Below are 18,706 nucleotides of genomic sequence, written 5' to 3'. Positions count from 1 at the left end.
TAGACCCAAGATTAGATTGAATGGGTTAGGTTAGGGGATGGTTAGGTTGGGTGGTTAAAGTTAGGAGCCATGTGCTCATTTGAATTTAGAAATTCAAATAATTAGAAAATGACAATTAATCTCAGCAAACTTGAGTTTGTTAATCTTAATTAGGGATTAGAAGAACTGATTAATATGGAGAGACATTAATTAATTTAGAATTAATTAATCAAAGGGGGATGTGAGATGAACTATATAAATAAATCATTTAGATTTATTTATTAGTAGATGAATACAGAAATTAATTAAATTGCTTGTGAATTCAATTAATTAAGAAGGGGAATTAATCAAATATCTGCGTATTTAATTAACTATCTTCAGACCATTTTTAGGTGTATACATTAAGAACTTTGCATCCCAAAACTGTGTACCGATAAATAAGAATTAATGCAACTGTAAAGCGGAAAATGATCGAACCCTAGTCGTTCTCCCCTCCCCAACTCCGAGGAGAGAGAAGGGAGAGTCTCTAGGGTTGATGGTTTTCACTTGGGAGACTTTACATTCAAAAGAGGGGTTGAAACCCACAAGATCCAATCCCACACAATGCAAGATTGGATGCTAAATGAGTTTCAAGGGTTGTGATAGCAAGGATACCCTCTTTTGTAAAGAATGTGGATAGAATGATTAAGCTAGGAATATATAGAAAGTGAGAAAGATTCGCTTATAAACTGAGATAGGGATATAGGATGAAGCTGCGGACCTGGAATTAGCTGTAAAATGTCGATACGGCGCTGTCCTGCAAATTTGAGCAAAAGTTGACGGGACGACGCCGCCCGGCGTGCACACGGTCCTCCGAAAAATCCGCGAAACGAAGGGGGATCTATTCGTCTCTGCACAAGGATTCCAGATCTTCAATTTCAACCGCGTACCTGCAACCTACACACAGAAAAGCGAAGACGATTGGGGGGTTAGGGATTAGGGGTTTGCCTTTAGGTCAAACCCCGGTTTTGGAATTAACCAAGAAATGAGAAATGTTGTAAATGTAAATGTCTGTAATGTAAAACAAGTACTAATACCTTGTTGTAAGGATGTTTGTATCCTTATATGCGAAGGTATAGATGTTGTTGTTTGTTGTATGTTGTATGTTGTAGCATGCAATGTGTTGTAAGTGATCTCCTCTTCAATGGTTGAATCCTTGTCTTGAATGCAACACTTAGCCTTGAATGGAGACTTAGAATGATCAATTGCTTGAAGGAATGCTTGAATGCTTGAATGCTTGAATGTTGGAATATCATTTCCACCTTTTTCCATCCTCCTCAAAATGAGAGAGGAAAAGTAGTTTATATACTTGCCAATTAGGGTTAAAAGACTGATTTTCCCGACCTTAGGCCGACCAGGAAATGTTATTTTCCAAATTGCAAACAAAAAGACCTGAAGTCCCATAGGAGACCGGGCCCAAAATAGGGCCAGGGACTAGGGCGCTGGGCGCCATGGTCCCGGGGGACCAGGGCACTGGGTGCCCTGGTCCTAAAGGACCAGGGCGCTGGGCGCTCTGGTCCCACCTCCCGGGACAGCAAGGTGCAAGGAGGATCAGGCCAGGGTGCTGGAAAAATGCAGTTTTTGATGTCATGAGCAAGTTTCGGGGTCCCCATTCAGGTTCAGTGTTGCGTCGCCATCGTGAAGACCCAAATGCGGTCGAAATTGCAAGTGTCGCAATTTTAGGACGCTACATTTAGCCCCCACTTTAGCGGGAGTATAAGCGTACGCTCATACTTCCGATAAAGTACAAGGAAACAACATTGAAAAACTTTCACCACGTCAAGGAGGCAAGATACACCAAGCCCCCAGTGGACTAAGGATCTTATGACTTCGATTGACAAAGTAAAAGGGAAGATCACGAGGGAGAACCATGACTGTCAGTAGTAAGGTTCCCTCACTATGAGTCATGCAAGAAAGATATCAAAAATTTTCAAGGCAAGGTTAAATTTGCCAAGAAATTTTCAAGTATCTTGAAAAGATATGAACGGGATGTATGCCCCCCTACGTTAAAGCGATCGCACACGCCTCACCGGGGGTGATTGCTTTAAGGTAGTGATACATGTAAGAAATGAGAAAGGAGCACGTTATCACAAGGATTTAGCCCCCAAGTGTAAGATAAGCCCAAGGATAATAGACACAAAACACAAAGCACAAGGTGACTTCGCTTTCCTCGGGGTCAGTATGCTGTATGCTTATTCATGTATATCATATGTATGTATGCATAATTGTTCTTCATTCCCCAATCAAGGAAGGTCACCTAGAAGAAGGGAACACATGTGTCTTTTGAGTCAACATGAGAGAGATCGAGAGATCTCAATGCTTTGCATCGTCCTCAAGTAGACAACACTAAGGACAACAAATAGAAGAATGAGAATAACACATAGAGGAAGTAACAAAAGAGAGGGGGAGAGAATCTGCTATGCTAATGAAACTAGTCTAGCACGTCATCTACCCCCCGATCTTGCTGATCAATGTTTCGGGAAGGTAGGGAACACACTAGAGGAGGAACATCCAACACAGCAGATGGAGCTATCACAAGATCCAAACAAGGGCTATGTTCATATCCCAAGCCGCGGTGTTCTTGTCTAGGAGCTAGGATAAGTGCTTTAGAAAATTCATTAGATAAATGGTTATCAATATCAACAAGTTCATATTCACTATCAGAATGAACAGGAGAAGTAGCATTTTCATCATGAATAACATTTTCATCTATATCATCATCAAGATTTATAAAAATAGGATCTTTAACTCGCACAGGATCAAGACCATCATGCATCTTATGTTTAGGAGATTTCGACTCAATCGTCGGCTAAGGAGAAAATGGAATAATGCTTGTTGAAGGTGTTTTTGGGGATTGCAAAGTTTGAGAAGCAGCTGCCTGAGCTCCAAGATGACGCTTTCGTCGGCGTTCACGTGCAGAACGATTTCGTCTAGTCTTAGTAGGAAGATTAGGAGATTGAGGAGGAGGAATGTTCTCATCCTTAGCACTTGTGTTTTTAGGTTGTGGTCTCTTAGGTTGAACAATAGGAGAAGAGGAAGGTCTCTTCTCTCCATATGAGGAAGGAGGAGGAACTGCTCCATATAAGGGAGGAATATTTGGTTTACGAAGGAGACCAAGTCCATCATGACGAGGAGGTATAGGTCTACTCTTGGGAAGTTTATTAGATATAGGCATAGTCACATCCATAGGAATGGGTTGGGAATCTTCTTGAGGAAAGACATTGGTTTTATCTTTCAAAGGAAGAACTTCCTTCTCAAGAATGATAGGAATGTCAAGTTTGGGTGTTCTAGGTTCACTTAGAGATAGGATCATATCTGTTTTCCACTTTTGATAAGATTTGAAAAGATGATCACTTCGCGGAGGAAGAGATTGGAATTGTTTAGGCCAAAAATAATCAATAGGAACGCTAGAAGTTCTTTCAGCTGGTTTAAAGAGACTATGATTGACAGTAACAACTTCACCATTATGGGGAAATTTCAAACGCTTGTGAATAGGAGAAGCAATAGCTTTCATGGAAGATAACCAAGGATAGCCAAGCTTCACACAAAATTGTTCGGAAGATGGAATAATAGCAAAGTCCACCTCAGGGGATTTGTTATGGACCTCAATAGGTAATGTAATAGAACCAATTGCAGGAGAAGAAAATGCATCAAATAATTTCACAATCACATTTGTTTTGTCATAGATCACTTGATTCAATTGCAAAGTAAAAAGAAATTCTTCAGTAATGACATTAACCATACAAGAAGGATCAATAAGCACTCCACGGCAAGGTGTGTTCTTGACTTATGCAACTATATATAAAGGACCATCAGGTGCCCTGATAGTTTCGTTGGAATCAAATGTGATGGAAGGTTCTTTAGGGATTTTCTGTTGCTCCACAAAAGTAATCACATTTGGAGTCATAGACACGAGATCATCAGGTGAGACAGAGGAATCAGTAGTATCAATCGCATTAGAGGTATGAGAAGGCAATGGATCAGTAAAAATCTGAAGATTTTGGTTAGGAGGAGCTACAGATGTGTTGCCTTTATCATTCAATCCAGAAACAGAGATAGTATTATTATCAATCAAATCTTGAATTTTACCTTTTAAAGAAAAACATTTTTCAGTATCATGCCCAGGTTGACGATGAAATTGACAAAAAGATTTGTTATCAAAATAAGGTGAAGTAATCTTTGCAGGATCAATTTGCCTTATAGGAGGAAGAGTAAGCACATTTTGTTCCAATAACTTATTCATAATACTATGCAATGATTCATTCAAAGGAGTAAACTTTCTTTCTTTCTTGAAAAACTTAGAAATAGGAGACACACCTGATGCTATATTCACATTGTTGTTGATGATGTTTTCATTGAATTTAATAAACTCTCTGTTCGGTTTAAACTTCCCAAATGGTTGTTGACTACTATCACCCTTATCACTCGGAGCCATAGGATGTGATTGTTCCATTTGACTCACAGTCAGTTGATAATTGTGAAGAGTTGCGCACAACTGGTGGAAAGAAGTAAACTCAGAAAACAGGAGTTTTTCTCTAATGTCTTTTTGTAAATTAGAAATGAAGATTCTTTGAATATCATTGTCAGGCACTAGAAAAGAAATTTGAGCATACAAATGCTTATATCTACCAATGAAATCAGTCACTTTTTCTTTAACACCTTGTTTACAATGCATTAAATCAATCAAAGTAACTTTAGGACTTATATTGTTTTGAAATTGTTGAATGAAAGCATTTACAAGTTGTTCGAAAGAAGTAATAGAATAGGAAGGCAACGAGCAATACCATTGTAGGGCTTTGTCTCTTAATGTTCAAGTAAACAGTTTTGCAAGCAACCTTTGGTCATAAGCAAAATCAGTACATATTGTTTGAAAGGTCTTAACATGTGTTAGAGGATCACCCTTACCATTATAAAGCTCCAAATGCGGAATTTCAACATGTTTAGGGGGAATAGCTCGAACAATATCAAGAGAAAGTGGGCTCGCAACATCAAATGTGGGCACACTAAACTTAGATTGATTCATAGAGGCAATTTGTTGTTGTAAAGAAGAGACAGTTTGTGCAAGATTGTTAATGGTCGCTTCAGTCGAAGAGTTCATATTAGACGTGTTAGATTGTGATGGAGGTGTTATGTTATTGAAAGAAGGTAGAGAGTAAGGTGGTGGGACACTATGATAGTTAGTCATAGGAGATGATTGGACAGGAGGAACACTACAAGGAGGAATGGAAAACGAATTGCCCCCTTGCGTCATGTTCATTTGTGGAGATATAATAGGGACACTCATTGAAGGAATGAATGAAGAAGTTGGATTGATTGAAGAAAGAGGGTTGATTGAAGAAGAAGGATTGCCCCCATGATTAGTGATCATAGGAGGAATGTCTTGTATTGAAGTAGTCATTATGTTTGATGTAAAAGTAGGTATACTAGCAATAGAAGTCGTCAAAGGAATAGAATGATTGTCTTGAGTAGGAGGTTGTGTATAACCTAAGGTTTCGGCACAACTTTTCATAGGCATCACATTTGAATCCACAATGTGTGCAATACCACACAAAATATCAATTCAATTCTTATCACTTTGAAGCATACGTTTTAGACCCTCAATTAAAGGAAGAGCTTGACTATCAGGGTATTCTTGAGACATCCACTGTCGAAAATCGTCAAATTGGTTATCCAATTTTGAAAGTTGTTCTACAGAAACCTCATGGAGAGCTTCTTCATCATTAAGAGGATTAGAGGAATTACCCATGTCCTCGTTAAAAAGACCATTCAAATTAGGTTCCATCTCCTCAGTAATTAAACCTTGGAAGGACTTAATTCTAAGGCTTCGTCTAACGGGAATAGTGTAAGTAGGGCTTATTGTTGTAAAACTCATGCACTAAAGAGAGAGAGAAGATTTTGAATTTTAGAGGTAGCAAATTTCAGTAAAACCAGCCAATCTTCCAGACTTAGGCTGTTAAATACAATCAGGACAATCTCCCGAAATTTCAGAAAAAAAGTCCGAGACCGTGGCGCTCGAAGTGCACACGGTCCTCGCAACTTTTTTCGAAATTTGCAGGGATGAAAGTTATGATGATTTTACAGCTAACCTGAAAAAATTGAGTGATTTTACGATCTGTAGATAGGCCAAATTAAAGTTGCAATCTCAAAATTAAACCCTACCAAGATTGTCGAAAAATGCAAAATTTGAATTTTGAAAAAGAGAGGGAAACTGAAATTTTGAATTTTATGATTTTAGAGGAAATACCAAAAGCAATGCAAGTTTTGAAATTTGAAAGCTGACTCAATTTCACGCAAAATTCAATTCTGAAAGCGGAAATCAAAGTTGTTGTAATTAAGCACTTAATTTCAAAAGTCACAAATTGCAAAAATTTGAATAAAGTATTGAAATTTTGAATGAATGCTAACACACTTTTCAGATTTAGGACAGTAAGAAACACAATTTTGATATGAATTTTAATTTCAACAATTTTTGAATGATTAGAAGCCTCAATCCAAGCAATCGCTAGACCAACTTTGACTGTAATTTTGAAGGTGTTAAAATTGATAAAATCAGCCAAAATTCTGGATTTTAGCAGAAAAATACAGTAAGATCTCGCTCCCGAAATTTCGGAAAAAATGTCGGGGACGATGGCGCTCGGAGTGCACATGGTCCTCACAACTTTTTTCCAAATTTTCAGGGATAAAAGATATTGTGATTTTATTGCGGAATCCAAAGTTACAGCCGATTTGGAGATGTTTTGATCAGTGAAATTGTCGGACAAAGGTTGAATCAAGAGGGTTTCAAAAATTAGGGTTTTGACACTTAACCACTTAATTTTCAAAATTAAAGCACAAATATGAATTGATAATTTGTAATAGAAGGGCAGATCTGAAACAAGCATTAACAATTAAACATTTCACAAGTTTAATTACTTAAAAAGAAAATTTAGGGTTTTTATGCAATTAACCTCTAAAATTTTGCAAAAGATCAAACATGGAAATGTAATCAAGGAATCCAATTTTCAGATCTAACTATGAATAATCAGAAAGGATGTTCACGTCAGGTTCACCAAAATGTAAAGCGGAAAATGATCGAACCCTAGTCGTTCTCCCCTCCCCAACTCCGAGGAGAGAGAAGGGAGAGTCTCTAGGGTTGATGGTTTTCACTTGGGAGACTTTACATTCAAAAGAGGGGTTGAAACCCACAAGATCCAATCCCACACAATGCAAGATTGGATGCTAAATGAGTTTCAAGGGTTGTGATAGCAAGGATACCCTCTTTTGTAAAGAATGTGGATAGAATGATTAAGCTAGGAATACATAGAAAGTGAGAAAGATTCGCTTATAAACTGAGATAGGGATATAGGATGAAGCTGCGAACCTAGAATTAGCTATAAAATGTCGATATGGCACTGTCCTACAAATTTGAGCAAACGTTGACGGGACGATGGCGCCCGGCGTGCACACGGTCCTCCGAAAAATCCGCGAAACGAAGGGGGATCTGTTCGTCTCTGCACAAGGATTCCAGATCTTCAATTTCAGCCGCGTACCTGCAACCTACACACAGAAAAGCGAAGACGATTGGGGGGTTAAGGATTAGGGGTTTGCCTTTAGGTCAAACCCCGGTTTTGGAATTAACCAAGAAATGAGAAATGTTGTAAATGTAAATGTCTATAATGTAAAACAAGTACTAATACCTTGTTGTAAGGATGTTTGTATCCTTATATGCGAAGGTATAGATGTTGTTGTTTGTTGTATGTTGTATGTTGTAGCATGCAATGTGTTGTAAGTGATCTCCTCTTCAATGGTTGAATCCTTGTCTTGAATGCAACACTTAGCCTTGAATGGAGACTTAGAATGATCAATTGCTTGAAGGAATGCTTGAATGCTTGAATGTTGGAATATCGTTTCCACCTTTTTCCATCCTCCTCAAAATGAGAGAGGAAAAGTAGTTTATATACTTGCCAATTAGGGTTAAAAGACTGATTTTCCCAACCTTAGGTCGACCAGGAAATGTTATTTTCCAAATTGCAAACAAAAAGACCCGAAGTCCCATAGGAGACCGGGCCCAAAATAGGGCCAGGGACCAGGGCGCTGGGCGCTCTGGTCCCACCTCCCGGGACAACAGGGTGCAAGGAGGATCAGGCCAGGGTGCTGGAAAAATGCAGTTTTTGATGTCATGAGCAAGTTTCGGGGTCTCCATTCAGGTTCAGTGTTGCGTCGCCATCGTGAAGACCCAAATGCGGTCGAAATTGCAAGTGTCGCAATTTTAGGACGCTACAACAACAAATAAGAATAATAGAGACAACATAGAGAACACACCATAACACAAGATATTTAACGAGGAAACCCGGTGTGGGAAAAACTTCGGTGGGATTTGTGACCCACAATATTCACTCACTTGTGAATGAATAAATATTACTTACAATGAGAGGTCTGCACATGCAAGGAGGCCAACTGCCTAGAGCTCACTTCTCAATAAAAGTCACACTGACTACAAAAGTGGATTATGAAATTCAATATAATTTACTACTTTAAATCAGCATCAACTATGCCAGGTTCAGTACCGATTAAAGCTCATTCTATAACCAAAACCTTCACTGTCAACTATATCTCCTTATACAAAAATATTATCCATATATTCTCTCTATGCATACTTAATGACCTATAAGATCTCATACATTTATATGAGTCTAAATTACAATATGCCATGTCGACTTTACAAAAGATAATTACATTTAAATACAATAAACAAAAGTTTATTCCCTGTCGGTTGGGGTGTGGGTATGCATTGTTGCCGCTGCCGGTGAAGTGCTTGCTGGTGTATGCAGATGTCTATGCCAGTGTCAGTAATTGCCGGTGGCTTACCAGATGAATGCCAGAAGGTTGTCAGATGGTTGTCATCAATGACAACATTACCTTTTCTCATAAGAGTGTAGAATTCCAACAAATCCTATCATGGATGTAGAGGTATAATATTGTTTGTTTTATGGTTTATTTACATTGCATGATAATTCTCTATTGAGTTTTGTTGAATTATTTTATATATTTAATGTTAGTGGTTAGATCTTATTAGGATTTACAACTACACTTATAATCTAAAATAAACACATAGGAATATAGAAAATTGTATGAGAATAAAGGAACAAGAAAAACCTTTTTGTTACTTGAGGTGACAAGCTCAATGTTCTTGTATAAGGGGCTCATGTTCTTGATGTGATGGGGAGGGGTTGAGTACATTTAATGAAGTATTAGATATGTGCACTTGGTTAGAAGAGGATAAGGTAGAGATTAAGAAGGAGATTAGAGTGGATGTGGAAAAAGTAGGAGGATGTGACCCTTGGAGAGACATAGATGGGAGGATATAAAAATTGATTTTAATTTGATTTGGAGAATTTTTTTTAAATGAGTTAAAAGAATAAATAAGAGGATTTGTTTAATTTAATAGAGGCAATGGTCTAATGGTACAATGACTAGGTAAATTAACTAACTATGTAGATGGGCTAGGAAATAGAAGAATATTGATAATTTATTTTTTAAAAGAATTATTTAAAATTAATGAAGATAGGGAGAATAGAAGAATAAGACAAATAAATTGAGTTATTTTAGGTGTCTATGTGATAGAGTAATAGGTGACTCTACAACACACTTAGGATCTAGAAGACCAAAATAACTTCTACAAGAGAATGGCAAGAAGATTGCATCATAATTCAAGCTTGATAATATTGCTAATGGACATGAAAATATACATATATGAGCCTTACTTATAAAGGAAAGAGTAGGATATAAGAGAACATGGGATGTGGACAAGTGTCTCAATCTCATAAGAGGGTAGGTAGAGTCCAACCACCACTCAACCACTCAACTAAATTATGGCTACCTAAGTGTAACTTAAGTAAATGTAAGTAGGGAAAACTACATATACCAACAACCCCCCTCAAGTGAAACATAGGGAGTATAAACATGCAAAGATACAATATGGGTCTTGGAAATTAGGCCATAGTACGTACCCATGTAAATGCAAATTATGTAATCTCTCACAAAGTGGAGAAAAGAAGAAAACCATATAGGAAAAAACTCCTCTCGAAAAGAGAGAAATGAACAAGAAATGATGATGCATGGAGGACTTAACACACCACAAGGACTATATACAATCAAATATCCTCCCATAGGAAGGAAAAAGAAAGACATAAATTCTCTCGATAATGAAGAAGCTCCAATGCCGATGATGTATAAATGGAAACAAAAGATGATCCAACATCAACAAGCAACACATGTTCTCTTAGGAAGAAATAAGTCCATCGAATGAAAAAGAATCACAGGGGCCTCACTTAGTAAATTTGGGTTATAGCACATGCATTCATGACATACTAAAGAATCCCCATATTTTCAAAAAATATTGCCCTGAACTCCTTTTTTGTCACCTGCTCCCAATACACAACCTGAATTAAAAAACCCCCAATTTTCACCAAATATTGTATTTTTTTCATAACTTGAATTAAACACTCTCCTACTTTCACCAAATAGGCAATATATTGTTAAAGACTCTTGGGCTATTAAACCCCCCAATATGAATGCATGTGATATAATATTGCCTACCTGGAGAAGCCCTTGTGTGAAGAATCCACTCCATTTCAAAATGAAAGGAGGAAGGAAATATTGAAGTATAAATCTCTTCAAAAACTAAACAAGGGTCTCCAAGCTTAAAGAAGCCATCACATCACCATGATAAAATCGAACAAAGAAATGTGATGAATCAAGTGAAGAAGGAGAGCCATTAATATCAATCTTCAAAGAAGATGAGAAAGAATCTCTAACTATAATGAAACTATCATCAAAGATAAGAGAAATCCCCTCTAGTATGTCTCCAAAATTTTCAATATCAGACTTTGCAAACGAGTCTTCAAACACTTGCCAAATAATCATCCCACACTACAAGGTCTGAAATATCATGATCATCCTACTGAAGAGTAGAATTGAAGTGTGAAGAAGAGGGAGGTGGAGGAGTAGAAAGTTTAACACTACTCTCAAGAATAACAAGATTCAAGTGTCTAAAATTTTCCTCACAAACGGGATTCACCCTTGATGGAAGGGTGCGAACATTAGCCAAAGGAACACCATCATCATCATGAGCGAAATTAGAAGAGGAATACAATTGACACAAATGATCAAAAACTCCCATAGCTATGACATCACTAGTCTCCATGTCCGTAATGAAGACATAATTAGGAGTGAACTCAACTATTTACCTTATGCCATGAGTAGTTTGATAAACTAAAAGGAGATTAGTGGTCAAGGATGGTACACAAAGGACATCATTTAAAGTCACCTCTCTCATGTTAATATAACCTTTCCCACTAACCTTCATGTATGTGTTGTTACCGATCACTTTGTTAGGAGAATTACAAGGCTCAAAAGAAGAGAACAAATCCATAGAGGATGCCATATGATGGGAGGCCCCTAAATCAAGAAGCCATCTCCCATTTTTAAGATTTGTAGATGCCAAGAGTATTATACCTTTCATCTTGTCAATTCCATGTGAAACACCTACAGTTCCTAGTTGTGTAGATGGATAAATTGCCAATTATGATGTTGAAGAAGAAGGATAAGACACTGATGAGGGCAACATTTATGCTCATCATGTCCTTAGACTCTTTTACAATAAGCGCATGTCAACTTATTATTTTTGTATGACACCTCTTTACATGACGTCTTGGACTTAGGAGTATGGTTCAAAGGAGAATTCTTAGCTTTCTGTCTAGACTTAGGATCCTAATATTGCTTATGTCTTTTGCCAATTGAAGCTTTTCGATTGTAATCCATTGCAAGAAGTTCTTGGTGCTTTGAAACCTTCAATGTGTCCATGTGTGCCAAATTTTCTTCCCTTGTGATTTGAGCTATGAATCCATCGAGAGAAGGTATTTTGAGTGCACTACCAAGAACATCCATACTATTATAGAATGCAGAAACAAAAAATGAATAGTCAGGACCTAGCTTAGAGACAATAGAGAGAATCAATTGTTCATCCTCTTTAGTCGCCCCATAACTAGATAGATCCAATATAAGAGAATTGAGTTCAAAGAAGAAGTCCTCAATATTGTCAAAATCACCGAGATTTAGACTCATTAGTTCATTCTCCAATTTGAATTTCCTCATCTTATCTAGTTTACCAAAGTAACTCTCTAAGTTAGTCCAATTTTTATTCGGAGTTTTACAAGAGACAACATGATATCTCAAATCACGCTAGATAGACATAATGAGTTTTCCAAGAGCTTTATCTCTTCGATCAAACTATTTCCTCTTTTATGTAGCACCTGTGGGTTTTGAATCTTGGTCAAAAGTGATTCTATGCAACTTCAATGTTAGCAACAATAAATCCATTTATTTATTTCACTCATAGTAGTTGTATGGCTTTAAAGGTACAACTTTGGACAAATCCATGATACAATCAAAGAGTACAATAGAACAACTGAATACCCCCCACAATACAAGCAATTGACCCTTTTGTACACCAGAAATTGACGCTACTATGCAAATTTACAACAATGTGTCCCAAGCTATCAATTCAGTCTAAAATTCAAAATTTCTGGAATCAAATTTGCAAAAAGTGCATAAAAAATTTGAAGTAACTCGCATTTTCTTTCTGATGTAATTTGAATTGTTTAAAACAGAATCTAAAGCCAAAAGTTATGAGCTTGACAGTGCAAAACAAAGATCTAACTTAGATAACAAAAATATCAACATCAAACAACAAAATAACTGAAAAATACTCGCACCACTACGAAGTTTACAAAATTAGTCTCTCATCAATGTCTCGTTTGCCAAATTTTGCCTCTGTTTACCCAAGTTATGAGCAAAAGAAAAATATCCTCGGAGGCACAAAAGGGGAGGCGCAAAAGGGGTTACAGGGACACCAATTGCACGAGTTTTAATATTTTTTTAGAAGTGCAAGATGCTCTGGGCGCTATCTGCCACCAAAAAAACTCAATTGCAAGCTTTATAATAAAGATCATTAAATTAACTCAAGGACCAAACACCTCACCCGAGACTTACAATGCTACGAATAACGGCGAAGTTGTGTAAGCCAACAGGAGGATCTCCATGCGGTGTAACTATTGCCCAATCGGGCCGCTACCAGAAAGGCCACTAGTAGTGATGCACCAAACTTGTGCCGTTCCACAACCATCACTAAATGCGTGGATGCTATAAAAAAATGACCAACAAATTTTTTTGGGTTCCCCACAAAGCTAGTCACGAACCATGGAGAGTCTCCAAGAAGATAAAGAAGACTGACTTCACACATACACCATTGAATGGAATGTCGGCTCCAAAAAGATGAAACTGTCCACCAGTCAATGAGTACAATGTGGACTTACAAGAAAATTTCAACCAAGACAAACAAATCCAATGCCCGTGAGGCACAAGTTGTCATAGAGATATGCCCGTGCGTGGAAGAACTAGAGAGAGCTTGTGCAGCCACAATTTTCTGGAGTGACATTCTCTAGATTTGATATTTTGCTAACGTGGGTTTCAATCAATAGAGCCTAGTCGACAAATTAAAAATGTGCCTCTAAAACTGAGATAATGAGCCCGAGAAATGTCAATATAACTGTTGCCTGCATGAGTGAGTGAGGTAGACAAACCACCTACTCTACACGTTATAGATAGAGGCCATTAAAGATATCAATACATCAACACAGGCTGTCAAAAACGGGTCCAAGAAATTGTTGTAAGGTGTGCGCTTTTAATATCTGTGCAGCACAATCGGTGGGTTTGAAACATGGCTTAACTTCCTTCCGTAGATTCTATGTACATTGATAGATCAACATTTTAATACAATGACAACTGTACCCAACAGAAATAAAGGCCAACCACGAGCACTGATACCACAGACCAGTTAAATCATCAAGCTTTCGATTTAGTTGCCGCATCAAAGCATGAAGTCGATGAATAAGAGTGCAGTCAAATAATCAACTGCCTGCAGCAAATCCTCAGTCAACGTAATAGCGAGCCGATAATAAACAAAAAATAATAAAAAATGATGCAGCGATCTCAATAGAATAGTGCAACCACATGGACCTTTCAAACATAGACGAATGGCAGATCCAAGGCCAAATCACACGATCTCTATAAATGCCATCGTGCCAAAGCAGGGAAGAATTAGTCAAAATGGACTTATCCATCAAATAAATCACGAGCTTCCGAGGATAAAATGACCATTTGAACAAGGGGGCTAGCCCAAGCTGATCTGCCAATCGAAGAATTGGCCTACTAGTTTGAATACAATGCTTCAAGCACTACCTGCAATATAAATCGACCAACAATAGAAAGTTCGACCAACTAAGTTCAAAGAGTCGACCCAGATCCACCTAATAATGAAAGAGAAGACTAGATAAATGGACAAAACAAGGAGTCAACCACACACTTCAAATGCTTGCCTAGATAGAATTAGGGCTGTGAATACAAAGATAGGTGAATTTGTAGTCAAAATTTGTTAAAATGACTTTTCAGATACAATGGTGATATCTGATCAGTCTCAAAGTACATTTAGCAACTGTTTCAAGTCAAAATTATAACTTTCTAGAAGAAATCTTCACACCTAGAAAGATTTGATACCATGATAGAGTATTAGGTGACTCTATAGCACGCTTACGATGTGGAAGACAAAAATAACTTCTACAAGAGAATGGCAAGAAAATTGCATCACAATGCAAGCTTGATTATATCACTAATTGACATTAAAATGTACATAGATGAGCCTTTCTTATAAAGACGAGCAAGAGATAACAGAACATAGAATGTGGACAAATGTCTCAATCTCACAAAAGAGTAAGTAGACTCCAACCACCACTCAACTACTAAATTAAATGCAAGTTATCTAAGTACATAATTTAAGTAAATACAAATAGACAAAGCTACATACACCAACAGTATGAGATCAAGAAATAAAAATAAAGTAAATCTGTCCTAATCAAATTAAGAGCAAAAATATAATGTGAAATGTTTAAATTATGAATTTTTCAACCCCACATAATCAACATTAATAAAACTAACAATGATAATAAAGATTCTCAACCATAGCACAACACCAATTACTTTAAAATTATCAATCTCCTTAGTTTTATATAGTCAAAGCATCAAGTAAAAGGGATTAAAAGTAGGAAATGATACCAAGCCAACCTAAGGAAGGAGAGAGAGTATTATTTTAATGTGTACATACATATATTCTCTCAAATATCTTGGAGGGTCCACTTTGAAAAGAATTAACAGCTCCTTCATTAATTTCTATATCAATAAAATACATAATAGAAACTATTCATTAATTTTTGAAACTCCAATGAAAGAGATGCTTAACACTCTTCCCTTTGTGTACACCTCTCACATGGACATGATAAATAATAGTTTTGATAAAATAAATTCATAAAATCATGCAGGGTAGATCACAATCTTAAGATATGAATCTTGTGTAAGCATCCAAAGTATCAAAATAGAATAAATTACAACTCAAGAGTTTAGTCCTTATAATAATCAAAATCTAAAAAATCATAGTTTAATTAAATCAATATTTATATCTACAACATGGATAATAATCAAACACTTCTAATTATTAATTTCATTTTATGTAATAAAGATGGTTATTATGTTCCTCAATCACTAACACAAGGAAGGGTATCCTTAAGGTCATACTTATTTCTAATATAAAATAAAGACTAAATATATTAAGCTACGAACACATGGTTATCTTTGTTAATTGTTTTGATATAATTAAAAAACATAAAATTATAAAATTAAAGTAATATTACATTTCTAGAAGATTTTTTTTTATTATAATATATTTTTTTTAAATGCTGAAATTTAAAAATATGTAAATATTGGTTTGTATATATATTCACACATTTTATGTCATATCTCCAACATTGTATGTCTTAAAACTATGAAATTTTTTTTTATCTTATTATTTACTTTTTACTCAGTATAAGCCATAATTTAAGAATTGGCTTGCATACTACATTAACTGGAAAGCTTGAATATTATTCACATACTCTGGCAAAATCAGCTAGTGACTTCTTTCCATTGAGTCGTGTAGCCATGTAATAACGAATATATTCTTGATGTCTGAACTTCTTGTATAGGGAGGGGTGTTCCTCGTCCACAAGGTTGCTTGCTGGAGCCACTTCTTCATCTAAACCTGGATGGTAAAACATAGCAATAGACAATCTTGCTTTCTCCTTGTTTGTCATTGCTCGGTGTTCTATACTCTTGTATCTCCCATTTGTCATAACCTATAATGGAATTGAAATGTTACATATTATATTTTGAATATTATGCATATTCGAGAAAACTTGATCAATAACCAAACACACACAGCATTTACCTCCATTAGGTCACCAATGTTTACAACAAACGCATAAGGAATCGGTTGAATAAGAATCCATTCATTGTTCTTGCGCACATGAAGACCTTCTACTTGATCATCTTGAAGCAAAAGTGTTATGGCATCTCCATCTGAATGAGGGCTTAACCCAAACACTAAATCAGGCCTAGGACAAGGTGGATACAAATTCATTCTCATAGTCATAAGTGGATCTTCTCCAAATTTATATTTGAAATAATCACTCTTTAATTGTAAGTTTTCACCAAATAGACCCAAGATTGCTTGCGCAACCCTTTCTACCTCAGCGGTGTACCTCTCCACAGTGTTTCTACAATTCCATACAAAAGATTCATTAGGGAGTCACAAAAATATTAACCAAAGAATTTATGGTAAATGGGTATGTACAGAATACCTGAAATCCGATGGTGTAGTTGGCCAAAGAGATAAGTTCATAAGCTTTTTAGACATAACTACTAAAGTCATCAAGTCGCCCCAGTCCAACTTCTGATCTTCATCAACCACAAACAGATTACCATAGCCTTGAACATCTCCTCCTTGCTTGGCATACCTTTTCTTTCCATCCATGGGAAGGCTAAAGAATTCATCAACCACTCCTCTCATGCGATCTATCAAAGAATGTGGAATTCCATGGTTCACAACCTGATGGTCACTCCAAAATCAGCACAACTGCAAACCCAAATACCTAAAAACATTGTGGATTCTAACTATATATCTTTAAAAAAACTATGATACCTGAAAGAAGCCCCACTCTACGCAGGCCTTAGAAAGAATGCCTATCTCCTTCTGTCTTTCATGGTTTTCAGAGGGCAAGAGTAGCTTTTCCATGTCGACTACAGGAACCCTCAAGACAGAAGGCAGTGGTGTTGAAGATGGCATCTCATCTTCTGATCTGATATATCTCTGGGGAATATCATTGGGTTTCTTTATTGCAAGCTCCTGCACACTCTCCACAGGAACAAAATTATTCTGGAATGGATTACTGAAAGGTTCAGCTGCATGGATAGCAGAAGAAGCCATTTCTATTCTAATTTGCTTCCCACTAAGGGAAATCTGTCAGAATTATCTTGCAGGCGTTGAAGATCAAGTATAGATTAATATGCAGAATGCTTGTGTGAGTAATATGGGAATTTGTAACCTAAATCAAACTCGGGAAATAGTCCTTAACAATCCAAATTTAGGTTTGGGCATATAGTGAGTTGGAGTTACCTATGGCAAATTAGTAGGTTTGAATGGGACGCCCACTAGTGGAGTGTCACATCTCACCTACTCCGTTTGAATGCGCCGCCTACTAGTTGGATTGTCGCATCTTCAATCAAGATAACCACGCTTAGAAAATCTGATCGCTTTCTGTGTTAAGTGCAGACTGGAGTGTGAATTAAGGGACTTTTTAGTGCAAGGGAAGTGAGAGAATTGACATGTAAACCAGTCTAATATATAAAAGTCATCACGCATCGGTCATGGGTCATGTCATATAATCTTTATGAGATGATTATTTTTATATAAATGTCTATGAGCTCTACTTTATAAATATCATTTAGACCAGCTGTTTTGACTTCTTCTGTTAAGTCTTTTTTCATCTTGTAATGTTAATTTTTCGGTTTTTGTAATAAGTTCTAGCTTGAAATGTTCATTTGTGTTGAATCATGTTACTCTCTTCCAATAACAACAACTTGTTAGAGCTGCAATTATTTGTAATTTTGCTTTGATTTAATATAAAAAAATATAAACATCAATATATAACCCCCCCCCCCCCCCCCCCCCTCCCTCTCTCTCTCACTCACTCACACACATGTATATATGTGGTGTTTTTATATGGAGACTCATTTAGAATGTCTATTTTTTAGTTTGATAATTAAGAAATTTTTGTCTAGTCGAAGTTAGTCAAGGTCATAAATAGGAGATCTCATCCCTAGTATGAATGCACTATATGAATACAGGAAGTATAAATCCATAAGCATATTAGTTAAGTTTGGATACAAAGCCCACAAGTACATTGCCTTGGTGAGAGTTTGGAACATTAAGTCAATGGTTTGAATCCAAATAACTTTCAATGTGAATGTTCAAACATGCAAGTAGGATGTATGAGTGAGGGCATAAAGCATGTCATGACAATAGCCCAATAAGGGTTTTAACCTTGATTGCAACAACAAATATGTTATGATTTAACCAATGCATGTTTCCATAAATGACTTATCCAATATATATATGCTGTACATGTAATCTCCTACATATTTTGATATAATATTATGTCAATTGATAATATATTGAATTTCATTAGCTCATTCCTTAGTATATGCAATAGGTTAGGTGTAG

The 18,706-nt window shown here is 36.6% G+C and overlaps 1 protein-coding gene across 1 annotated transcript; it reads right to left on the bottom strand.

Annotated features, from left to right (window-relative positions):
• Positions 1–15,859: 15,859 nt before the first annotated feature.
• On the bottom strand, positions 15,860–17,565 carry LOC131033724 (protein SRG1). Its single transcript, XM_057964999.2, has 4 exons — positions 17,126–17,565; positions 16,785–17,032; positions 16,373–16,700; positions 15,860–16,280 (listed from the first exon to the last, which is right to left on the bottom strand). The coding sequence occupies exons 1-4, from the start codon at positions 17,408–17,410 to the stop codon at positions 16,029–16,031; spliced, it is 1,113 nt and encodes a 370-aa protein (XP_057820982.1). The 5' UTR covers positions 17,411–17,565; the 3' UTR covers positions 15,860–16,028.
• Positions 17,566–18,706: the final 1,141 nt, after the last annotated feature.

Source organism: Cryptomeria japonica, chromosome 7, assembly GCF_030272615.1.
Source record: "Cryptomeria japonica chromosome 7, Sugi_1.0, whole genome shotgun sequence".
Taxonomy (NCBI): domain Eukaryota; kingdom Viridiplantae; phylum Streptophyta; class Pinopsida; order Cupressales; family Cupressaceae; genus Cryptomeria; species Cryptomeria japonica.
Note: the sequence above shows the minus strand (reverse complement) of the source record. Positions and strands in the feature narration are given on the sequence as shown.